Raw genomic sequence first — 27025 nt, forward strand, 5'->3', positions numbered from 1 at the left:
TCCTTTTGAACAAGCTCTCCTGGTGATTCTGATGCATATTAAAGTTTGTGAACCACTTTCTAAAATAGAACCATCCTCATCTGAGCCACCAAAATGGTCTACACCTCCACTCTTCACAATGCAGTTAGATCTTCAGAAAGAAAGAAGAGTCTGATAATATCATATACTTTCCTTATTCTTTTACTTTTTTAAAAAATATTTTTTAGTTATAGATGGACACAATACCTTTATTTTATTTATTTTTATGTGGTGATAAGGATCAAACCCAGGGCCTCACATGTGCTAGGTGAACACTCTACAATTAAACAGCAACCCCAGCCCTCTACCCTCTTCTTTAAGAGCAATGAGAAGCCACTGAAAGTATATAAACTTCTTAGCATTGTTTACAAGGACATGCACAACCTATTCCTTTACTTCCTCCCCAGTCTTCACTGTACTGAACCGTACTCTTCTCCAATCTAGGCACACCGTTCATGTCTTAGCCCTTTAACCTGTCAAGAAACCCACACATAAGCACTTTTTCACACAAAATCCTCCTTTGTGGAAGATCATTCCTATCTTCCTGGTTCTCTACCACTTGACCTAGTTAATTCTTATTCACCCTCCACAGCTGCGCTTCACCAGCATTTCCTTAGGGCAGTCTTCCCTCACTCCTGTAACTTAACAATGCTCAGCTATTATACTAACATACAAATCATTTACTAATTACTACTAATTACTTCCTAATTACTAATTTATTATACCACTTACTAATTGAGAATTTAATAGATTTATGAAATCATTTACTCAATGTCTGTCTCTCCAAATAAATGTAAACCAGGAGGGCAGGAACTACACATTGTTTTGTGGCCCAGGATTCCCCATGTGTCTAGCATACTGTCTGACACAGTATGCTAGACATCTTTGAATGAATACATTATTAGAGTAAATAGAAAAGACTTTTAAAATTTAGCTTTCTATGTTTGTTATAACACAGAAACAAAGAAGGAAACAAATGAATTTCCAGGTGGCCTACAACAAAAAAAGCCTAGGTTCACCTTAAAAGAAAACAAACACCAGAAAAGTGAAAAGTGGTAAGGTGAAACCATTAACACACCTACTCTGCTCTTTTTAAAAGTGATTAATCTATAGGTGAATTTACTAGGCTTAATATTATGATAACTACAGAATTCTCAGCCCCACAATGATGAAAACTGTCTATTGCCCCCCAAAAAATGAGGGGAAGAAATGGTGATCTGAACTGAACTACAGATTTTAAATTCTTGAGAGGAGAAACAGAAAAGAACACACCTACAGTACCAACTGCTGCAGAAGTTGAGGATCTCCTGAGCCTATGAGTTCAAGACTGTGTCTCAATAAATAAATGAGAGAGAGAGAGAGAGAGAGAGAGAGAGAGAGAGAGAGAGAGAGAGAGAAAATGAATGAATATAGAATTAAGAATTAAAGGGGGAGAAAGGAAGAAGACTTGGATGTTGAACCAGGTGGGAAGCAATGAAATCAATCTCTTTCTAATAGGTGATAGCCGCTGGCTAAGGTAGAAGAGCGACCCTTGAACTTACCTCAGATATAGAAAGCAGATCTGGAGGCTGCAGGGAGAGAATAAAGATTTACAAAATAGAATAAATCTGGTCCTCATAGCTCCCCTGGTACCACTCTGCTGGATTAAAGATAGATACTGTCCCCAGGAGACAAAACAAAACAAAACAACTAATATGGCAAATAATTGTCTTGTGCTGGGAAAGGGAGTAGATGGGGTATTGGGGATGAACAGGATAGAATAATCTTAATGTATTTTTAAAGACAATATGTAACTCATTTTTTCTAGCCATATCATATCAAAATTGTAGTGATATAAACATGAGTTAGCAGTTTTCTTATGCAATGTGTCGGATACTAAATATTTTAGATTTTGTGGACTTTAGGTCTCTGTTGGAACTTTACAATTCAGATTTTTAGCACAAGTAGAGCAACAGTTTTATTAGTACTCTAATAAAACTTTTTTGTAAAAGAAAAAAAAAACAGGCCATGGACTAGACCACTTAATTTAGAAAATTAAATCTATGTTAGAAAATAGTTCCATACTCTATAATCACTACTAGTATGGTGAATCAACCAGATTACCTTTCTTTAAGTTGTACTAATTACGTTAGCAAAGCAAAACCAACTTGAAATGTTTAGAGTGGTTCTTATGTTTCTCTAATATCTAACTCAATGTCTGGTAAATCAAAAGAAAAAGTATTCAATGATTGTTGAATAAACTGAATGGTTTCCTATGAAAGATATGGGATATTTAGTAAAACAGGATACCTTGAAAACACGGTAATGTTGACAAAACAATGGAATACAAAATGTTCAAGAAATTTCCTTAAAACCCCATCAAGACAAAGATGATCAAAGTAGCTGTTTTATATTTTAATGGCATTATGGCAAAAGTTACAAACTTTTCAAAGCCTACAACTCTCCTGAGGAAATTATAATAGAGAAAAATTCAATTGCAAACAGAATGGATTTTAATTAAAATACCTAATTAGAATACTTGAAACAAAAAAGTTTTAATAGTTTTATTTATGACACTGACACTTTTATATGAAGCCCACATAAAAGATATGTTGATGAATTAATTTTATATACAAATATCTTCATTTATTGAGTTAAGACTATGGCTACATATTTGAGGAGATACCAATTGATCTTATGTTTCTCTAAATTCACAGTCAGCTATTTTCTCATGGTTTGTACTACAGACAGTAAGACCTTCTAAACTCTCAGCTATCACAGCTCTCCCTCTCTTAAAATGAAAAAAAATTAATAAGGAAAAATAAAACAATGATCAGAATCTGATCATTCCTTTGAATGCAGAATGATAATTCATGTACAAAAGGACCAAATCCAGTATATAAATCAATTTATATTTTGATAGTCACTTATATTCTTTCTGGAAGTATAATGATAAAAACAGAGAAACTTAGCAGGAAATTATATATAGCAGCATTTCTAGTTGTTTCCCCAACTGCTCTATGGCATACAAAAAGTTGTGATACATAAACAAAAGTTTGGGAAATACAAACTAACATGCTAACAGGGCACTGGAAATCAGTAAGAAATGGACCTTATCCCATCTTGAACTGCTATACACAAAGCATCTTGGGGAGCTAGTGTCCCCTAAAATCCATCTTTGGGATTTTTGTGAAGTAAACTAGATTAAGGTGACTGTGAATTATCTAGAAATATTTTTCTATCAAAATTAGAGTATCATTTACTCTGTGCTTCATAATTTCTTCTATTAAATACCAATTATGATGTTGAATAACAGGTACAGGAAGAAACTCCAAATTTATACAATAATGTCTTAAGAATATTTTGCCCAATAGGTTGCTTGTACCATACAAATTTAAAGGAACATCTGTGTTCAATTTTCAGTAAATGTGGTAAAATGTTCATAAGCAGGACTGGAGAAGGATATATGGTCATTCTTGATTTTGGGTATTTGGAGTATGGTGCTTAATGCCCATCAGTTATATACCTGTGTGAAAACCAAATTATGAATGGAAAAATGGATATTCAGTCTTTCTGAGTTTGTCAGGAGAAGCTGACAAACTAAACAATTTTTTCCTAATCATCTTAGAATCTAATTCAAAGTAGCAATTAAATTATGAATATTTATAAGAAAGTTTATTGCAATTTCAAGTCCATGTTGGGTTATTTAGTCTTAAAGATTTTCTCATGGGCGTCCAAAATCAGTTTATTTACTTCCAAATACTTACCAATTAGAAAAAAGCACAAGTTTACTTGAGTGACTTAAAAGATACTGATACTAAAAAAGGTCTTTGTTATTATTTTCAATAATCATGTTTAATTTAGGTCAGTATCACATCAAAAATGTGAAACTGACTAACTCTCCGATTTCTGTCCTCTATCCCCAAATCTGTTGTGCTACTATTAGAAAAGATAATCTAGAACTCAACTCTGATCATGTAGCTCCTCACTATTCAAGGAATGAAGGTTATATCCTTGACTTGATCTCTTTGTCCTTCTGTTATACCCACATGGCAAACCCAACTATTCTTATACCTACAGGACCTCCCACTCAGGTCCAAGTTTATATCCTTGCAGCTGAGATAAAACCCACACAGCCATACAATGCTGTATTTCTCAACAGAGTTTATTTCAAACTCTCTCCATATTTCCCAACACCCAATTCTCCCATACTTACTATTAGAGCACCTCTAAAGTCCTAGCAGATGAACACTAATATCTCAACATTCTATTAATTACTGATTTGCATCCCTACATATCATTCCCATTATTCTCTCAAGAGACAAGTGAACCTTCTGGCCAAGACTAATCTCCAGCAATGCCCCAGGTCCTCTCCCTGGTAATCAACTTGGTGGTGTCTCTTCTTTCCTACTGCTTGCCATCACATTTTTGAATAGTCAACCTTTTCCCCATTGGCTTTTTTTCCCCAGTGACCCCCTAAACATTTTTTTTTAAACCCACCTTCAACACCATCTTACTCCAGTAACCTTTCTATCTCCTCTCCATTTGTAGCCATTTATATTTTTTTGTGCTAATTTTCTTCATTTCCTCTTTCTCCATTTAATTATGAAGCTCTGAATTAGACTTTGGGGTTTTGCTAAATCAACTAAACTAATCCCTTGATTCAGTGAAACTGCTTCAGTCTCATCTCAACAACTCACATTCCCTTCTTAAAACATTTCCCTTTAACTCTCTCTAGGATTTCCTCCTTTACTTCTTAACTATTCTCCTCAGTCTCCTTTCACATACATCTTTTTTTCTTCCCTTCACACTTGGAGCTCTGAGATCCTAGGTTCTTTTAATATTACACTCAGTAATATTAATGATGATGTAACTTAAATTTTTCTGACTCCAGATTTTCCAGTTTAGCTCAGGCCTCTTTCCTAACCCACAACACCTGCTTCCCAAATGTCATTCTTGGATATTGCACTAGATACTTCAAATCTCTTATGTCTAAAACTGAATCCTCTGAGGGTTCTCTTATATCTATTTCACTTAATGTTGATCTCCCCAGAAGATCAAGATAAGAACCTAGATGCTATCCTTTATTTCTCTACTCTGTAAAACATTCTATTTTACTTCACAGATCTTTCTCAAATTTATTCTTTTCCATTACTCCTACTGTTAGGGATTCAAACATTTTTTTTTTTTTTCATTAACTAATGTTAACCTCAAAATTTGGAACATGTTTCCCTCAGTAGCTTTTTCTTTTATCATTCCCCACTCTCAAACTCAACCAATCCATGATTCCTATTTTATATCTCGGCTCTGATAAATCACTCAATTCTCCAAAAAGCCTACTCTCTTGTATCACCTAAATTTTTCACAAGCAGCTTACTCTGCCTGAAAACCTCCTTCTACCAGCTTTTAGTATTTGGGCATCCTTTGTTTCCACTTATGTGATAACGTATAAATCTTTGCATTCAGTTTTCCTTACATGTTCCTACAGATCACCTCTCTCTGGTCATGACACCCATCCTCCTACTGGGACTGGCTATTCATTTTTCTCTCCCCCATGAGACAGTAAGCTCCAGAAGAACAAAAACCATGACTAACCATTGTATTCCCTTAAAATATGCAATATCTTGCTTAAAGACATGAAATACACTCTATTTATTGGATAAATATTCTGGGTCTTGTTTTCTCACTTAGGGAAAATTCCAAACCTTCCATAGTGACTAAAAATGTATTGCAGGCATTCATTAAATATTTGTTAAACTAAGAATAGGATGGAATTTCATTTTTCTTTCTCCTCTCCATGTCTATGCTTGATAAAGAGCAGTACAAATGTGGTAAAATAGAAATCTAAAAACTCCCATGTATTAAACTATATCTGAACAGTTAATAAAAATGTATAAAATAAGACATTCATGGTAGAAACAAAATTTTCACCAACAGAAATATTTCAAAATTCATTATATACATTATCCTAGGAAATTTTCTAGAAAAGTCCCATTGTTAAAATTTTATCTATTAAGTTTTCATTTGGTATTATTCTACAAAGAAGAAAATCACACATAAAACTAATAATGATCTTTAGTGTCATTCCCAAAAGGTCAAAAAGAAGTATGGAATACCAACAATAATGAGAAAAAAAATAATATTATAAGAAAACACTTAAAACTCAGATAGATATAACAAATATTGCCATAAATACAACCTTATAAAAATAATGTCCTTGCTGATTAAAAAAAGAATGTTAAAAAATAAAAAAGGAAAGTTATCAGTAAAAGATAAATAAAACGTTAAGCAGAACAGGAATTAGTAATAGTAATTTTTAAAATAAGATGAAAAACAATTTTTTTAAATACCCAAAAAGAACTTTGAAATTAATTTCAAAAAGTCCTAATTAGACAGCTTCAATGTTACTTTTTTAGGATGGGATCATATTTAGTGGGGTAAAAATCAGATTAAAATGAATTTTATATATAATAATTAGGAAGTTACAATGCTTAAGAGGCTGAAAGGATAAAATACGGTTCTGTTGTAAAGTGAATTAAAGTAAATTACCTTTGGTAAACTATAGCAGCATGAAATGAGGATGATATAGAACATTAAAATGAAACTTTACACTTTATTCTTCATAAAAATACACACATTTTTAGGTGAATTATAAGCTTCTTCCAAAACTCACCAATCAGGTTTTTTCCCTAACATGGTATTTTCTATAATGTCATTTTTAGTTACTTTGAGGACAAGAAACAAAGATCATTCTCTCAATTTTGATTTATTTTTCCTAATGGAGATCTTATTTTGACTATCTTTGACATTTTAATCACTGTATGTTAAATATTTGAAATTTTAATCAATACATACTAGATATTACTGAAAAAAGTATTTTAAAGTTACTCAGTTAAATAAATGAATTTTTAGGCCCATAAAAATCATAAACCTATTAAAGAATTTAATTCTTTTAATAATTTTAATATAAGACCCATACTACTTATTTTAGCTTTTAAAAAAGTTTTAAGTAGGTAATCAGAAAAAAAGCCACCAATACTTCCTCAACCCCCAAAACACACCACTAAAATATACAATGTAAAGTATTCTTAAATTTCCAAATGTAGCCTGGAATTCTTTCATGGCAAAGAAGTCATCAGTAAGGATTCACATACTTCTAAATATCTTGCATTGTCCAGCACTTTATTAGTAAGCAGAGATGAAAATGGTCATATTGGCAACTAGTGTCCTTATCATATTTGTGCTAGGTTCCAAAGGTGCCCTGAAGCACCAATATCAGGTCAGTATAACTGAATAAGAAATATATTACTTGTTCAAGTGATTTGTTTGTATTCTCAATGTAGCATGAATCCTAACATGCATATGACTCTTCTTCTCTTACTAGGCTGTGGAAAGAACTTCTCATCTTTCTATTAGTGAAAATGAGCTCAATGTCTGAGGTGAAAATAAATATTCAACAAGTTTGCTAATTTATTGAAAAATATTGTTCCTCTATTTTTAAAACAAGCAGTCTTAAATAAAGTAAATTCCAAAACAGTACCAAATGGCATAACAACTTGATGGTGAATTGGAGACTGGTAGCCTAGGATTACAATACATTATAATCAAGGAGAGTTTTTACTTTATCCTGCAAGATCTAATAGCTGTTATTTATTAAGAGAATATATATATTAACATACAATGTAGCAAATTTTTAGTTATATGGTCATATTAATCTGGCAAACTGCTTTCTGATTTTGTATTAGATCAAATGCAAAAGTAGACAATATAACTTTTCTACTAATAAAATATTGTAAAGAAGCTTCTATGTCGCTACTAAATATATCTGTATGTGCTTGAAATCCCAGGTATATCATTAATGGGGGAAATGCATTGAAACATTTGGTAGCACCTAACTTCATGAGTTTCATACTAGGTGCCAAGAAATTAGGTTGTCCAAGTATTCTAGAAACAAATTAGAATGGAATCTGCTGTTTCTTCTCTACCTGCTAATTTCACACTTTACTCAAGGCACCTAAAATGAAACTTTAAAATTAAGGAGAGAAAAACTTACCTAGTTGGGATTTTGAAAAATAGTTTGCCATTTGTCCACTGTTGTAAGACTGTCGTTTATGTCTTTTTGTTGACAACTCTGTGGTCTTCCATGGTGGTCTTTTTCTTTTGTTCAATTTGCTAAGAACTTGAGAACTATCAGAAGGATTCTTGTCAAAATTAACACATTTACTTAACTTACTGTTGCCAAGTTGGTCAGCAAATTTATCAGGTAAGGGACTATTTGCTTTAGTATTTTCTATTTCTTTAGCTTGCTTTTTAAAAGAATTTTGCCTAGCAGAATGGGATCTTAAAGTACAGCGCTTTGATTCATCTATATGTGTCAGATGTTTACTTCCACTGTCAACAGATTCAGGAGAGTAAATGATTGTATTTAGCTTAAAAGTATTTCTGTGTTCAAGATAATTGATCTTCCTCAAAAATATTCTACAATCTTTCAAGGTTTTTGACCTCCAATTATTTGGACATACATTTCCTAGTCTCTTTTCAAAATCTCTTTGGCTGCAGTTTGTTCCATTCTCCTTTGCTTCTGACTGAAATTTATTCTCTAAACTAGCATGTGTTTTGAAGTCAGGCATTGCCACCTTCTCTTGCAAAAAGTCATCCCTGATCTCAGGTGGCAAAATACACTGATTACCTACTGCACTTTTTCCACGGAGTGGGATGTCAGCATTTGTTCCCCCCTCAGTCTTATTTAAAAACTGGTTCTGGCAGAAAAATCTTAAGTTCCTCCTGTTAGAGTTCCAATCAACTGTTCCAAGATTGTGCAGCTTTCCCTCTCTTCTCCACCTTTCATGGTGCAACCTCTTAAACTCAGTCCTCTTCAATCTAGCTAGTGTTAAATTACTTTTCACATTTAAGAGTGGAGAACTAACCATCTTATGCAGTATATGCAACTTCCCTGATTTTGAAGGAGAAGAGAGTGCAAATTTTTTAAAGTGCTTTCTAAAGGGGTTGGTATTAAAATCACAATATTTGGCCCCTAACTTAATTCCCTTGGTATTTATTACTTCCAAAGGATTCCGAGCATTTGCTTTTCTAACTAGTGAAAGAGACTGTGTTTCTGTTGACTGCATAAACCAGGTACACAGTTCATTCAAATCATACTTTTTCTGAAAAAGCATTTTTACAGGTGAAACTTCAAGTTCTAAAAGACAAGTCTCCAATGGCTTGGCTACTTTGAAATTATTGTTTTCAATGTATTCTTTCTTTTTATGAGCAAAACTTTCAGCTTCATCTCCACTTACTCGCACCCAAGCATTTGTTATTTGCTCAAATCTATTGTTTAATTCCTCTAATAAGGAATCGCTTGAAGTAGAAGTAGCCCACCACCTGAGCAAAGAATTTGATGAAATTATAGGGTCCAAGGATACTTCAGAAATGGGCATTAATTTGTTATCTTCCAAACACTGTTTTGCTTTCTTTGTATGTCTAGTTCCTGGGTTATCTTTGGAACTTATTTTTATCCTTGACTGCGCATGTTTTTTCTTCTGATTTTTGCCTTTCTGCATATGGGGTTTATATGATTTATGAAGCAGAGCATTTCTATAAATAAGTGAGCTAGAAGATGCTAATGAATGCAAGAAATGCAGAGATGGTTTTCTGTTCCTAATAGAATGTCTCAAAGGTAGAGTAGCGACCATACTTTTTGATCCATTTTTAAATATGTCAGCTTCAGTGTGCCTTGTTTTATCCATATTATTGCATTCTTGGTCATGCATTTCTTCAGGCAGAGATTTTTCTAATATATTCTCCTGTTCTAAAGGAGGTAAGCAGCTGCTAATACTTACTTCTCTTTCCTGAGGTGAAACTCTATTAATAGTCACAGATATGCCAGAGATTTTAACTTTTGCAGGTCTACCAGGTTTCCTAATTATTGCCAAAGGTTTCTGATTTGGTCGAATAATGTTCTTAGGAGGCTGAGGTACCACACACTTGTTCTTGACAGGTCTAACATGCTCAAAGCCATACCCCAAGGCCTCTCCTTGAGCAGTCAAACTTGATACAGCACTTACTCTTTTACTCAAGTCAATTTCATGTTCTCTAGTATTTCTGAGACTGTTATATTCAGTGGGAAAATCATCAACATTGTTTAATGACATAATATTGCTGTTTACACTTCCTTCAGAAACATGCCTTTTAGTTCTTCTTGACCTTCCATAAATAACAGTTACAGTAATACTCTTTTTATAAATACCCTCTTTTACTTCTGATATGAGAGATTCTGGGCTCTTCCTCTCAGCATTAAAGGATTCATTTTGGCAAATGGTGATGTCTGTTTGATCCGTTTTAGGTTTTGGCGGTCTTCCAATTGGTCGTTTAATCTGTTTCACAACTTGGGGACCTATTTTTTTAGGTCTACCTGGTTTTCTTTTAAAAGATGAATCAACAGCACTGCTTGAATTTCCCTTAGATTCTTCTTGTGGCTTATCCCTATTCAGATCATCTGTAAACACTGCAGAAGATTCTGCAGGTTCTTTTACACAATTGCATTTGTTTAGTTCTCTTTGAAGAGTATCAGTATCATGATTAAAATTGTAATTTTCAAACCTAGCATTTGGGATATCCTCATTTGCTTCTGTGTTTTTTCCAATTACGTGATGCGTTACATGTTCCTCAGAAGGAATATCAGCATTTGATTGCGAGGTACCAACTGAGGTCAATGTATATTTGACTCCTTCACTACTTTTAATCTCTGATAAAAACATGAGTTTGATAGGACTAGAATAGTTAGAAAAAGAAGAGCTTTCAATACCTTCATACTTTGTTGGTACATTTTCAAAACCAGAAATCAAACTATCTGTATCTAAAATAGAAGACTTTTTCTGATTATCAAGTCTTTTGTTATTCAAGTCCATTGGAGGTATCTGTGGACTTTGGATAACACTGCTTAATGACACTGCAGATTTTGATAAACCCTGCCCTTGACATGTCATTCTGCTTAAATTAGGAGTCTTCTCTCGCTCAACATTTTGGTCTTTATCATCAATTTCTATCAATTTCTTAGAAACTTTATATCCTTCTGATAACGGCCCATTATTCCAAGACTTTTTGGCCATACTTATTGTATCTTCCAAACGCTCCACGACAACTTGTAAATTCGAATTCATTGCAATCTTGCTTAGATCTATATTCTGTGAGTTTTCAACCTGAATATTTTTCACTGCATCTTTTTTATGTGTGGAATCAGACACTCTTTTGGCCTTAGGGGATTTTTTGAAAACATAATTGTTTGTTACATATATAGAATACCACCCTGGAGGTACAATATTTCGTTTAGTTCTGTTCAAAAGTCCATCACTTCTCAGAGGAGTCTGAGTACTCTCTAATTTTGGATTCTCCCCATTATTTTTTCCAGCTGAAAATTTCTCCTGTGATTTTCTTATGCTTATTTTCTCTGCTAAAGTTGTTTTATTAAAGTTTTCTGAAATTTCATCAAAAGCCGAGTTAGTTTCTATACTATGAAGAGGTAGTTGCAATGACTGAAGAGTATAATTTGGAGGACATGTTTCTGCATGATTTTTATCTTGAAAGCATTTAGAATTTTGTAAAGGCGGCACTTGGCAATGATGCAATTCTTCCTTGTCTGATGAAAATATCTCATCATTGTGCATCAATTTCCTTGAATTTTTTTCATTGTATTTTTTCCTAATAAAATTTTCATCAAGACTAGCAAGTTCTCTTTTGATCTGTAAAGACTGCCTTCTAATGATTGGTGAATCAGGAGAGTTATGCATTGCAAGTAAAGTTTGTTGACGCTTTCGAAATCTTGTCTGAATAATTTTATTTTCTACCTTTTTATCATGTTGACTGAGTAATTCCATAAAACTATAATCACTGGCCTTTGCATTATGCAAGAGAGATGTTATTAAATTTCCCAATTTAAAATCATTATCTGTATTACAATCATTGCTAGATAATTTTACAAGATTTGTAATATCTGTGGTTTCTATTGATTTTAATTTTTCATTAATGCGATCCATTAAATCTTGAAAAATTATAGCAGTTTCACCTTTTTCATAATTTGGAGTACAATTACCACTGGCATCCGAGAATAAAGAATCAGAGTTACTGAATTTTTTAGTTTTATGTATTTTGACTTCATGGTCACCCTTGTTGCTGCTTATTTCTGCTGGTGTTAGAGATGGAGGCTGGTTAGTACTTGTTTCAAGTTTGTTATTTTCTAAGGCTGAAAGCTCTGAGATGACATCTTTCAGTTTTTCAAACCCTTCAGTCTGCACAGGTGATAACGGTGGGGGTGAGGGACTTCGAGATCTACACACATCTTTAAGATTGACTGAAAGATCACATACTTCCCTTGACAAAAGAGGACCATGAAAGGCTGATTTTGTAGAGTGAATGTTTGGTAACAGTCCAGAACAGCACCTGTGAGAATTGTAAGTATCTGCAATTCCTCTATTCATTACTGTTGTAATGTGTTCAATAGTTACACTTTGGCAAGATAAACAATGTAATTCCTTAATACAGACTGGCAGAGGCACCAAACCTGGGCTTTGTCTTTCATTTGGTAAACACCCTCTTTCTGCCAGTCTATATTCACAACTACAGAACAGACCACGTAAATCATCTTCAAATAGAGGCTTTTGAGATTCTGAAGACACAGCACAGGATGTATTACAACAGCAAAGAGAAGTAGCATTCTGCTCTTGGACTAGAAATTTCAACATAGCCAAAACTTGTTGCTGGTGATGTATGCACAAAGATTCCAAAACTTTGCTTAATGCTGATTTTCCTTTTTCCATTTTAGTAGCTTCCTCTGATTTTGCATCAACAGTTGAACTAAAAATAAAAATCAAACAAAAAAATGAATTACAGCAAAAACACCACGATAAGGAGTTATAATTTTGACAGAGTTTGAACAAGATATTTTGGTACTGCTGGACTCCTTCCTGACACCTACAGAGCTGCAATAATGACACCTTGATTATTGTTTAGCAAAAATATAAGGAAGCACAAATAGCATAATGTCCAATGACAAAAGTATAGGAGTCAAAGCAAAGCCCTATTTTTGCAATATAAAAGCTGATAATTATACTTATATTTACATATTGGTAATATTTAGTGTTTTGGATATATTAACATTTAATGTAAAGAATTGAGAAGGAGTTAAAATTATTGTAAAGTACACATTCTATGAGTTATTTTGACAATTATCTATGTTAGTGCAAATAAGGAAAATAAAATGTAGGAGTATAATCTTTATTTAAAATATTTTTTCAAATGCTAAAAATGACATTGTTAAGAAAAGAGAGCTATGTATAGTTACAAGGAAAATTAAGGAATTTAGATTTAATGTAAGTAACAGAATGTCTTTTCTGAGATTAAGCTGCATTTTTGCCTAATAAAAAATAAACAACTGGAAGCTATTTATAAATTAAATCTATTTTTAATTGATTTAAAAACTACAGTAATTAAAGGAAAACTAAAGGCATTACTTACCTAATTATTAAATTTCAAATGCAGGAAAATGCCCACTGCAGAAACTAATATACATCTAAGCTTAATGCCCAAATTGCTTATCAATTAATATAAGTCTATGAAAAAAATCTTTTTAATCTAATACCAGCAGCAAGAAGAGTAAATGTATTAAAAGAATTCTGTTTCAGAAAAGTATCTATTTTTATTAAACATATCACCAAACTCTGTACATGAAAATAACCTTTCTTTTGTGATTTGTTATGTATGTAGTTAAATTCCTGATTTATACAAATTTTATTTAGGGTTGGTATAGGGATATACTGATAGTGTTCCAACGGAAGAATGTAGTGTTTTAAATAAAAAATTATTATGTTGGTGTATTAATACAAACTAAAGAATTTTTCTTTTAAAACAAAAGGTGGAATTAGTATTATTTTGCTCCTTAAAACTGGCATAACCTATTTCACAGGTAAATGTGCAACATTTCATTTAGATTTTATTAAAATAATTTGCTATAAAAAGCCATCAAAGTGAAGTGAGATGTGAATTACAATAAAACTTCTTATGTCTACTGCTGCCTCCAAATAAATAAAGCAAATAACCTCAGATTCTGAATTTTCCTTCTGTAAATAATTGCTTTGTAAATTGTGTCATATTTGAATTGTACAATGGAACTGACTCTCAGGATTTAAAATCAGAAAGTTCAGAACAAGCACAAAAGCATGAGGAAATGATAGGTATTAAATACTCTATCTAGCAAACTAAAACTTTGTCATAAAAGCAAAAGAAAACCCAAAATATCCTAAAAGATGCACTTCAACAGTTTCTAAAGCCACGTTTTGTAGCCTATTAATCCTGTTTGTTAACTAATAATGAAAGGGAGGATGTTTGTTAGAAAAGTATATTGCTCTGTATCTTAAAGATGAACATCCTTTTGTAACAGTTCCTGAAATGCTCCAAGGTATTTTTCTATTAATGAAGTTAAATACAAAGCTGAAATAATTTGGGGCTGTGGTTAGTAGAATGTGAGCTTAGCATGAGGCCCTGGGTTCAATTCCCAGCATCAGAAATAAGTATGTCCTTAAAAAGTAGGAACAATCAAAATGAACAACTAGGGTTAAGTAATCTAAATAAAAATTATAATTTCAATTTCATTAAATTCCAAACATTATGAAAACCACTGATTTTTATAACCATTTTCTGACATTCCAAGGAAATCTATGCTTTAGAAATAGAATTTTCTAATTCAGCTCATTCCTTTTAATGATGCAAATTCATATACCCCGGTGGCCAATAATTTCCATCTGGTGTCATATGAAGAACAGCTTAATACAGGTACCCATTAGATATTCAGATATTAGGCTGTATCTTATATTATCAGGTGAATAAGTTTTCAAGTTATAGAACTCTCCAATATACTTATTTGGCTTTAGTTTTTTTCTCTTCCTGGTTTCTTCCATCTCAAAGAAAAACCTAATATGAGTAAGTTGAATATACACAAAAGTCTCCAATCTACAATTTTTTTCCCAAGTGATTAGAGGCCCTAAACTTATATTTCTCATAGAGCCCAGGTTGTTCTTCATGTCAAAATTTCTTCTAACTTTTCCCTGTTTGACATATAAATGAAAACATCCTGCCTACTTTATGTTACTACCCATTTTTCCATTAGAAATTTATTTTTGAAATATTTCTTCAGAAAAAGTCAATTTCTAATTTTAATAAAAATCCCTTCCTACAGGGAATCAAAGAAGTCAGTGTAGTCAGATTTTTCTTTTGTTTTTCTTTTCTTTCTTTTACTGAATGAGTAAATCAATCACACACCAACAGTGTTGTAAATTTAAGTGCAAAAGCATTGAAGTGCTTTACTACAAATTACAACCTAGAAACACGTTAACTGAACAATTAAAATTCATACAATCAGATTTAGATATATAACAACACAAAGTAGGAACAGAATTACAGTACATTTACAACACAAGACAGATACATGAATTCATTAGAAAATATTGTAATAAATAATTCATGAATTATAGTGCAATTGATTTATGCATAAATATAACTAATTGCCTAACAATCAGTTTATATTAACAAAATCTGTCAAAATCAAGGCAGCCACAGAGTTTTACTAAATTACTGCGACAATGGAAATACTGCAATTAAAAAACAAATACAAGTATTTGTACTGTAAACAACTAAAAAAATCAGTCTCACTAAAGTTAGTATACAATTTAATATAAAATTGTCATTAGCTACCAGAAATGGTTTAAACAACTTTACTGAGCAGTAGTTTTCTAAAAACAGAGGCACTGTTTTTTCTTTTCCTTCTTTTTTATTTTAAATATAAAATACTTGAGGAACATTCAAATAAGTAGAAAGCACATAAGGGTTGCTTTCACTTTCATTAAAAGTCTGCTGAAACTGGATTTTTCAGAAAACTGTCAATTAAGTAGTAACTGGTAACTAAATTTATAAAGTACTTTGAAAGTTTAACATAAAGAATATCTTACTAGAACCACTGGGGAGAAGGGGAACCCATAAATTTCCCTGCCTTTCCTAGTTTGTATAATCAAAAAGTTAACTCAATAATAGAAACATTTTGTTTCTTTTAAGTTATGGGTTGATCATTACCTATAAGCTATCAAAAAATATTTTAATTTACTATTTCTGACCAAAAATAAATAATACAAGTACTAAAATGCTGCAAATTAACTATAATATTACCTATAAAACTACTGATCACTGTGAAGTCAATAGCAAAATGATCCCTGATTTATGAATCCTGTAAAGTTTTTGGTCAGGTCATCTTTTAAATGATATAAAAGTGTTCTGTAAATTTCCCTTTACTATAAACTTCTCAATCAATTTATTAATGTAAATATAGTGTGAGGAATAAAAAAGCTCAATACAATATAAATATTATGTAATGCATTCGAGCCCCCAAAGTTTTGCAAGTAAAATTCTGTATAAAGAGGTCAATAAAATTGTTTTGAAACATTTACTTTATCTTTAACTTTGTTTTTCAGTGGGGCGGGGAAGGGGAATATATTAAATAATCCAAGTCTGGCCCTCACAAAATATGGCTTAATTCTTTAAAAAGAAAGATGACCCTGACATCTGCTGTTTTGTAATCTATTATGTATATTTTCTGGGGGGTGGGGGTTGGGGAGAGTAAGAGGATTCATACCCTAGTATGCAGGTGACATTAACAGCTGAAAAGAATTCACTACAGATCTCAGATACCAAATAGCTACTAGATTGTGTATTTCCTTACTCGTCAGTTACTTTAAATACATGTAAGCAGTTTTTAAATTTAATAGCTGAAAATCTCTTTAGTATTACATGTATATGTGATTATTAAATACACACAAACACAAGTGTAAAAACACAAGTATTTGACAAGGTGCACTCATTTTTTAAATTCAGCTGTAAGAATTCCGTTTGAACTTGAAAAATCTGACTTAGAAAAATGATCAGAACCTGAATTTTAACAGAGAAAAGGGGCACTCAGAATTTTTAATGTATAAAGCAAAATCCTCATTCTTTATATGGAGGCACATGCTTTATAACATTTTTACCTCTAAAACTGCATACTCCATAAATCCAACATGAATACTCTGACCCATATTTTAAAACTGCTATATAAAAATTACTGGTCTCTCTTATGAGTCTAGTAAAAGTTAAAATGCACTGCCCAGCTTCTAACTACCCAATTAGTAGTGAGTTTACATTACTGAAAGTTCAAAACAGCTTCAGTGTTAAATATCTGTAAATCTATTCAAGACCCTGAACAAACTGCAAATTTGGTTATTAGCAAAATGATAATGTATCGCCCACCAAAATGAAATCTGTAATTCATTTTGATAAACTGAAAATGTTTTGAAATGTCACAGCAGCAAATATATTAAAGTTACACTGAGGTTTTTCAATAGTAGGAGTGTGTCACAATCCTTAAACTTTAAAGTAGTCATAACATCAACTAACCAGCACATTTAAACCAAAATTATCATTCTCAAGCTTTTTTCTGTGCACATTATAAACATGCTCTAAGTTGCATTCCAACTTTCTTTTCTAACCTTACACATTAGCTTATTTTCAAATGAAAAAGAAAATTAAATTATTTTAATAATTAAATTTAAATTACTTTTTGTTCTTAGTATTCCATCTTATATTAAAAGATTCTATAGCTGCTGGGGTTAACTATGTGTCAGGTTTTTTTTTTTTTTTAAGTATATACCTTATAAACCCCAACTTCCTGCTAAATCAACTATTAAATGATAAATATTAAATTTCATTATACATATTTTTAAGGTTTTCTTTCTATTCCTGGTGGATGCACTTGAGTGCATTTGTATTTTATAGAATGCACTGTAGTGTATTAATACTGTATATATTAATTTTTCTTAGCATGGAGATAGCTGTTTATTTAAACTTTGATTGGTTCTTTGACATACTTATAACAACTGTTAAGTATGTTATGTAAAATTGTTTACAAACTATTAATATCATATTACCATTATAAGATGGTTCAACTGAATGGCTAGAATGTCCTTTCAACAATAAAAATGTTTCACTTGACATTTACTTGTTTTCCCACGCTTTATGCTATTGACTACTAAAGAAAACCTGAATTTCTTTCACCTATTTATACAAGGATTAAATACAAACTATCAGAATTAAGTAAGCAACTATATAATTCTGTCCACAGTGAAAACCCTGAATAAAACTTTTTTTTTCAAAAGGCATGTAAGTGGTTTTTGAACTGTAAAATTTCATGTCTCCTGTCAAAGTGAGCATTTGTAATTCCCACATGTGTGTATGTAGACACACAAATACACACCTGTGCACACACACACGCACACACACGCGCACATACACACGTTTTCCTAACAAGTAGTCTACACAGGCTTGCTGTTTTTGCAGCTGCCAGTCCCTGAATCTGTCATGTTATATAACCCAGTGTCTGGTAATCGTAGTTTCTTCTTCGGAGGAGTCTTCAGTGTTCCAGATCTTTCTTTTACCTTGTATTCTAAAGTGCTGTGAGGTACCCCATAAATTCCTTGTGCTTTGGAAACACTCATTTTTCCACTCATTACCATTGCAATAGCCTCTTCCATTATTTCATGATCATATTGCCGATATCGGCCACGTTTTTTCCTGGGCTGCTTATTATCTTTTCGATCCAATCCATCTTCAGTATTTTCAGAGTTTCCATCAACTGTTCCATTTTTAGAATTAAGACACAAAGGAGAGAGGTCCCCATGTAGAAAGTAAGAGTCAACACTTGAGTGAGTTACAGAACCAGAACACTCTATTTTGTTCTGTTTAGGAAGTATATTTTTCAGTTTTTGGAGCGCTGATCCTTCTAGGACTGAAGAGGTTTTGGAAACTTGATACATAACATCCAGCAGACCAGAACCGTCGGGTTGTGATTTTGAAACAGAACTTACTCGTAGCTGAGGAATTTTTAATTGTACAGTAGGATTTGAAGTTTCATATTGAAGGCTTTCATTTTTTTCTTTAAATTGAGTAACCATTTTCTGTAGAGTTAACTGATGGAGGTAACTGGAAGCTGTTGGGAATTTTAATTCTGAGGTTTCAAGTAGATTGAGTTTACTTTTTTCTGTGCGCTCTGCTTGAGCTCTTGCCCACAAGGCTACTTTTTGCAGCACTGCACAAGTTTCTTTACTGTCTTTATATGAGTAACTATCATTGAAATCTCGAGTTTTGTTTTTAAAAGATGCAGGCTTCCCTGCTGGTAAGGCTTCTAAGTGGAGAAGTAAAGTTTTTTGAGGTATGCCATAAAGTATGCCTGCTTTATTTATGTCCAGTGCTCCAGACTGAATGTCTTTCAAAGCTTTTGAGAGCAAACCATCTGCAAACTCAGCACTTCTTTCCACATAGTCCTCTCTGTTTCTGTGTAGTCTCCTGGATGGATGGAATGAAACGATGGTAAACTGATGCATGAGAGACTCTCACACAGCTATGGAAGGGGAGGGTCCACTCCTTTATTATACTCCTTGCTTAGGTAACATCACTGCTTATGACACTTTTAAGTCTGTGAGATGTGGTAGTTACTCCTTATCAAAGCAAACGTTACAGTCCTGGTAGGACAATGTGTCAATGATACGGTGGCCTCAAGGGGCAGACCTTCCAAGAACATAAAATCCTAACTCAGTATTTGTAAAAATATTCTCATGATGTTGCTATTCCTCTGAAAGATGCTTGCAGAGCAACACTTATAATTTTTATTTGTACAATTAGAGTTCCATTATAAAAAAAAATACCCAAATCCTAAAGGAGTTTTTGTTAGTAGAAACGTGACGTTACCGCTAAACAAGTAATAAAAGAGTCAACCCATTTAAAGGAAATTTGTAGCAGCAAGAATATTTCCAAACACAAACATCCCCTATTTCCACAAGACTAATTTTCCTCTAGACAAAAACTTAAAATTTGAAACGAGGTGTATTTGAATAAAATACTTTTCTTTTTAGACACTACGAGTTATTTCTAGTATAAATGTTTCAGGTAATTTTCAGTTTCTCAAACAGAAAGCTTATAATCTATTTTATGACTCAAACACTACAGCAGCCTTATTTGAAACAAATGACACTCTACATCTCAGATTTAAATGTGACCAAAAAAGCTTCCTATGTAGTTAATGGGAAGATGTGAAAGTTACAAAAAAAGGAAAAAAATCCAAAAGTCCAACAGAACAGCATTTCACTAGTATTTATTTAAATTTATTCAATGACAGCTTTCAAAACATGAAAGGATTTTTCGTGGTGACTACTAGATATATTAAATCATTTGCCACCACATCTAAAGCATAATGAAAAAAATATAAACACTATAAACTAGCTTTAAGAATTAGTAAGTATAGTACTTTTAGAATTTGTTCATTGTTTTTAAAAAATTAAATACTGAAATCACATATTTCCCTTAAAATTGCCTCCTGAATTTTTAATGTAAAGTTTTCTTACTTGTCCTGCTTCTTAGGTTGCATTCTATGATTAAGCTGATAGTTCATTTTAGCAACATGAACTAAAGTTTGGTGATTGTTCTGATAACTTTTCTTTAACAGAAAGAATAAAAAAGAAAGAGAAAGGACAAATGAAAGGTATGAGAGAGACACACTTATGAGTGACAAAAATTCTGGAGGAAAACTATGTCAATACCACTCAGAATATTATTAAGAGTTCTCTGCAAAGATAATTTTACATTAATATTAAATTATATTTCCTAGATATTGCTTACCCAGCCATTGAATTTTCAGAAGAAGGATCACATATAGATGACTCTTCAGATTTTATGCTGGTTTTCTTTGTAGAGAGATCTAACACTCCATCCCCTATAATTTTTGCAAGAGAAAAAACTTTTATATTTGTAATAGATAGGCAATCCTTACATTTTATCATCCCATATCTTGTTGAATTCTAATTTATGACCTAAATATTAACACTTGTATTTGATATGTGGCCATTACCTATTTGTCTTAAATGGTTTTAGCAAAGACATGACTGGGAAGGCAGTACATAGGAAAGAAAGAGCAGAGAAGGAACTGGCATTGCCAGATGATTTGAATAAAGTAACAAACGACATATATAATTTTGTGTGTGTGTGTGTGTGTGTGTGTGTGTATGTGTAATCTCTTTAGAATCAACTCTTGAATCCCCTTTCCCACAATTTTGTAGTGAACAACTACTTGATTGCTGAATCATGACTGTTTTCCACTAAAGGCTTCCTAGATGGTATTTTGGGAAGGTAGGAGAAATGCAAGTTGTACAAAACAGAAACAACAGGAAATGTGATGAGTAAGAGAACTGAATAATTAATACTTATTAGGATTAGCAATATGTGGCATATATACATTAGGTAAACCATTGACTCTTTGAAGCCAATGTATGTGCAAGAACTCAGTGTAAAATTTGACTATTTTAAATTATTGAAATGTACAAAAGTTCAATCTTTGCTTATGTAATATGTTGTAGCTATACCTATGATTATATAAAGATATAACAATAACTTCAGGGAAAATAACCTGTTATAAAACAACCGCTTAAGTAATTGTTACTAAAATGCAGTTATTATTATTATTATTATTTAGTACTGTATTAAAAATTCAATGATTCAGATATTGTTAAGCTGATATGCTTCTGGATCAAAAGAATAAACTATGCATTTGAAACCCAGTGATATACAATGCTGTAAATGTGTTTCTACTGTTAGGTAAACAATTGAAAAATTTTATTAAAGAAAATACATGTTTAAAAATATAGTAAATAATCTGAATGAGTTAAAGGAAAATCAAACCAATTTTATTGTTACTGTATCAATTCACATAATACTTAAGTGTTCCAGGGAAATAAAAAGATGAAAACATAAAAATAAAGCATCTATAATGCTTTAAAACATAAAAATAAAGCATCTATAATCTCCTTAGAACTGAATAATATTTTGAATGTTTATTTTATATATAGCTGTTTTAGACATCATGAGAGCAACAGTTAAAATAAAAAAAAATATTCATTTTCATGATTCTTAGCATCCAGTGAGATTACTCATGCAATACTGCCACCTGCCAATTATGGTCAAGCCACTTAAGACAAAATGCAGAGTAAGCTGAGAAAAAAAATGAATGTAGGGCTGAGGAGGCTGCTATTTTATAAAGTGTGATCATAAGTGCAGGTCTCTTTGTAAGATGAATAGAAAAGAGGCTACTATGGCTGGAGTACAGTAATCCAGGGTAAGAATGAGATAACATCAGAAATTTAGGAAGAGGGTACACAGGGCCACTTGGGCAATTGTAAACCTTTCAATTTTATTCTGAGGAAGACAGGACACCAATGGACAGTTTTGAGCAGAAGACGGACATGATTTTAATTCATGTCTTTAAAGGATCAATCTGATGTGGGGAGAGTGGACTGTAAGGGTCTGAGGGTACAGTAGGGAAACTTGCTAGGAAAATGCTATACTATTTCTCTTTTATGGATTTTTACTCTGCCTAAGTGTCCTCTTCTTTCTGTCACTTGCACTCATCCCAATTCTCACCAAATTTTTCTCATTATTCAAAGGCTCAGGACATAAGTTGTACTTGGTTGATCATCATCCTTCTAGGTTCCTATACCAGCAACATTTACCTGCATTATTTAACAGTCAGCAGGGTGTATTCTATTTGCTTTTATACTTACCCGTGTTAACTGAGGACTATAAGATATGTAAAGGCAGAGAACATGTATATTTTATTTTATCCCTTCTGCCTAGAATAGTACCTATATACAATAAATGTTCAATAAATATTTGATGAATAGAAATTTGAACAACTCAAGGAAATTTAGTGTGCCTAGAGATTAGATTGCTTAGACTAGAAGGATAAAAAAGGAGACTGGAGAGCTACAACATACCTGGCATGTAGTACCTTTAAAATTTGTTCAAGTATCTTGCTTCACTTTATCAATACAACCTGATTTTATGCTTGGTGTTCAATTCATCTCAAATCTTATGCTTCTCATGTATCTAACCATAGCATGTTACTGAAAAATGCTGTGTGATGTCATGTTTTTCAAGTTGCAGTAAACCTTCCCTTTGCCAAGAATGTTCTTTCCATTTATTCAACTTGCCAGACATCCTTGAAGATCCAGATACCCTCTAGAAGGAACTTATTATTGTTTCCCTGTGACAACAGCATCCTATAACATTTATAACACTGTCATGTTCTTATTATGTATTTTTCTTTCCCATGACACTAAATTCCTCAAGGTAAGAAATCTATTCTTTATACATTAATAGTTCTAGAACCTACTAAAAGAAGAAAAGTTGTCTTCTCTATATTTCATCATTTCTTTTGTTCTTTAGCAGTTAAAATTTGACTATTTAAAAGACTTGTGAGAATATCTTTTTCAAAAACTATTACTGCCTCACCCATATTTGTATTTATTAACTTCAATTTTGTTCATGTTTTATGTACAACTTAAAGCATATAAAATAAACAATTATTCTACGTCTAATTAATAGTTAAAATTTCATAATAAATTAACAAAATTTCCCCAGTTCTAAACTCTTCTATACTTTTGATGCACTCAATTAAAATCTAATTATTTCCCCAAATAGAAATAATGAAAGAAGTACAGGGAACCCCTTCTTTCTCTTCTACATGCAAACTATGGAAAAGTTAGGTTTTAGCTTTCTAGCTAATATAATAAAAATTTCTTATTCTTTCTGAACCACTACCACACACAGCCCTGGTTAAAGCTCATTTTAATCTAATAAGCCAGACATAAGCCTTGTTATGCTTTCCCTAGGAAGTCTAAATTATGTACCTGGTGAGCAATGCTTTCATCTTTTTTCCACAGCCCCTTCTCCATATTTAGGCTGCCCATGTTAAAAGTTTTGTTCTAAAGATATTTGACAATGAAGCAATATATTGTCTGTATCTAGTATCATCAAAAAAATAGTCACATCAAAATTCACAATACAATTTTCAGAGTAAACACAAGATATGTAAATATGTAAATAGTTTTAATGTACATTAAGGATTTTCAGATAAATTTTAGTAATCTATAAAAAAAATCACTTTTTTTTAGCAGTATATCACTTAATATGAAAGCATGTTGTCAATGTCATGTTTCCTTTTTCTACTTTCAAGCCTGCAAGCTTAAGAGCTGAAAAAAATTAAGAAGTTCCCCCTAGGGCTTCTTAATTAGAAAAGTAAAAATCCTAAGGGAAGGAGAAAGACATTTTTGGGAAGAAGAATGAAAAATAAGAAAGATCAGCAATGGGGGCCAAAAGTATTTTCTTGCTTCTGCCGATGATTGATAATCTGACTGGTGATTACATCTGTCAGCATCATACCTTTACAAGTATTTTCTTGCTCCTGCTGATGATTGATAATCTGACTGGTGATTACATCAGTCATACCTTTACAATGTAGATACCAGATCATATCTACATTGGTTTTTTTCTTTTGTGTGTGTGTGTGTCGCATATATATATATATATATATATATATATATATATATATATATATATATATAAATTTATATATATAAAATTTCCCCCCAAACTATTGAGACTTAACTCCATGGACAAAAACTAAGCACTTACTATGCTCTTATAAGGTGACATAAACAAAAGGCAACTAGTTCATTCAACAAAAGGTAACTAGTTCATTCCCACCACTGTAATCTGTCTTCTTTTATTACAATTTGTTTCCCATTCACCTGTTGGCAAGTATCTGAGTTGTTTTAATTTTTCACTGTCATGAACAATGATAAAATGGACATTCTTCTGAGTGTTTTCATATTATAAAAATTTATCATATATTAGATATATATCTAGAAATGAAAGTGCTATATAATGAAGCATGAACATTTTGAAATACAGTAGATATTTCCAAATTTCAGGATTAAGGAAGAAAAGTGCATGCTATTTATGTGAATTTTTAAAGCACACAAAATTAATTTATGGATGCATAGATAGGTAGTATGAGTGACTGCTTCCATGGATAAGTGAAAGGATATAAAGAGATCATAACTGTATTTCTAGAAATGCTTAGTTCTTGAAGGGTGAACAAATCAGAAGTACATATGAGGGGTTGGGGTTGTAGCTCAGTGGTAGAGTACTTGCTCTGCATGTGTAAGGCACTGGGTTCAATCCTCAGCACAGCATAAAAATAAAGATATTGTATCCATCTACAACTAAAATATTATATTTTTCATTAGGTTTTTCCTAACTAAAAAAAACACATTTTATTTCTTAGTTTCAAACTGGGCATTCAGTATCTCAATATACTTACTTCTGATCAAATGCTACTAAAAAATATTCAGAATTAAAAGACAAGCCAGTGTAATCTTTCAGCAAGGCCAGGAAATTGTATACATATGTCTGACAGAAATCAGATATAACTTTAAAAATGGACTGGTGTTTGAAAAATTGAAACCAGTGCCAAATTAAGTAATTTGAGTTTCAACATTTGGCTGGTTTTTTTTTGGCGGGGGGGGGGGGTGTTAAAGTTTATTAACTGTTCTCTCTCTGTATTTTCATGCAAATTTCTGATAAAGAATCTATTCCAAAGAGGGCAACTACTAATACAGAACTCTCGTAATACAGAATTGCTTCCCATTCCTCCAAGGACATCATCCTTTTTCACTGCTTTCTGAGTCTTTTATCCACTCTTCAAAGTTATGCTCTATGCTCCACTGGCCTGGCTAAAACACACATCTTTCAGCATCATATCCTCAAAGGTGATTTTTAATTCCTCCCTAGTTTTCTTTCACAATCTCAAGCATCCTATGTATCCATCTATTCTATATTTAGTATAATTTGCATAGTTTAGCACTATAAGTCCAATAGTGCTATTGGGAGTTAGTAACTATGTTTAGACTCAAAATTTATATTTAATTAGGTAGAAATAACTGAATCATTTTCTCATAAGTCAAATGCTAAGCAAGGGCCTGGGAATAGTAGTAACTCAATAAACACTTAATAACTGACTCATTGATGCCTCACTCAATTCTGCAACACAAGTTAACTAGCAGATAGCACTGTATATAGCAGAACTTTATTTACTAACAAACGTCTTAAAGTAAATAAACTTTTCTCGGCTAGTCAAAAAATGACAGCAATTCCAAAAATTGGTATCTATCTACCTAGGAGAAAAAGTGTTAACTTTACAGAGACACTTCATTGAGTAAAAGAGGCTTTTAATCATCAATTTCCAATTTTTTTAGATTCTAATTAATTAAGAATTTTTTTCTTAAAATTTCTAGATTAATGTTGTTTACTTCAAAAAAGATAAACATCAACTGTATTAAAATATTATTTACTAATTTACTGTCTCACAATACTATTGGTCTCCAGTTACTACCCAAGACAAACCATGAAACTTAGTAAATACTTGACTATCACCATGAATTAAAAGAAGCCACATTATCTATCATCAATATTATGTGTATAAATATCAGTAAGGTTTGACACATGAATATTAATAGAATACTGAATATTCATTAATGAACAGTAATAGAGAGAAAATATCACATATATTTTATGTTGACCAAACAAGGGAACATTTCAAATAAAATTCCAGAGAAATGCTAAAATAATCATTAGCAATGAAACTTTTATCACAATTATTGCTTAATATTTAGCACTGTTGGCACAAAATTATGTCTATTCAATATCTAATGCTTTTTCCATTATAACCTCTCTGAACACTTCTTACCTACTTCCTTACATGGACCTTCAGATTCGTTTAGTCCTTAGCAATCAATGAAAAAATATATATATATATATATATATATATATATATATATATATATATATATATATATATAACAATTAAAACCATAGTCTCTCCTAGAAAGTACAGTAAGAAAAATACAGGTTTCAATTGTTCTTCATTCATTTCCATTTGATTGCTAGGAATTAGTAACTTATATAAAATCTAATGTATATAAAAATATAATACTTCAGTATAAAGCATGCAAAGCACTATATCAAAAATGCTGCATGTTTTAACTTTCGTTCCTACAACAACCCAATG

The 27025-nt window shown here is 32.1% G+C and overlaps 1 protein-coding gene across 7 annotated transcripts in view; it reads right to left on the reverse strand.

Annotated features, from left to right (window-relative positions):
* Lcorl (ligand dependent nuclear receptor corepressor like) overlaps positions 1-27025 on the reverse strand; it is a 151102-nt gene that overhangs the window by 10055 nt on the left and 114022 nt on the right. For 3 of the 7 annotated variants that reach the window (XM_076865373.2, XM_076865372.2, XM_076865374.2), the window contains exons 6-7: positions 20743-20836; positions 17818-19413 (exon numbers count right to left, since the gene is read on the reverse strand). The exons of 1 other annotated variant lie outside the window; for it this stretch is intronic. In XM_076865373.2, the coding sequence (XP_076721488.2) occupies positions 18384-19413; positions 20743-20836 (1124 nt within the window). In that variant the 3' untranslated portion in view covers positions 17818-18383. Of the gene's footprint in view, positions 1-1559; positions 1587-8050; positions 12850-17817; positions 19414-20742; positions 20837-27025 lie in introns of those variants that run through there. 3 more of the 7 variants (XM_076865370.2, XM_076865375.2, XM_076865377.2) reach the window with 3 other exon arrangements.

The sequence above is a fragment of the Callospermophilus lateralis genome, chromosome 8 (assembly GCF_048772815.1).
Source record: "Callospermophilus lateralis isolate mCalLat2 chromosome 8, mCalLat2.hap1, whole genome shotgun sequence".
Lineage (NCBI taxonomy): Eukaryota > Metazoa > Chordata > Mammalia > Rodentia > Sciuridae > Callospermophilus > Callospermophilus lateralis.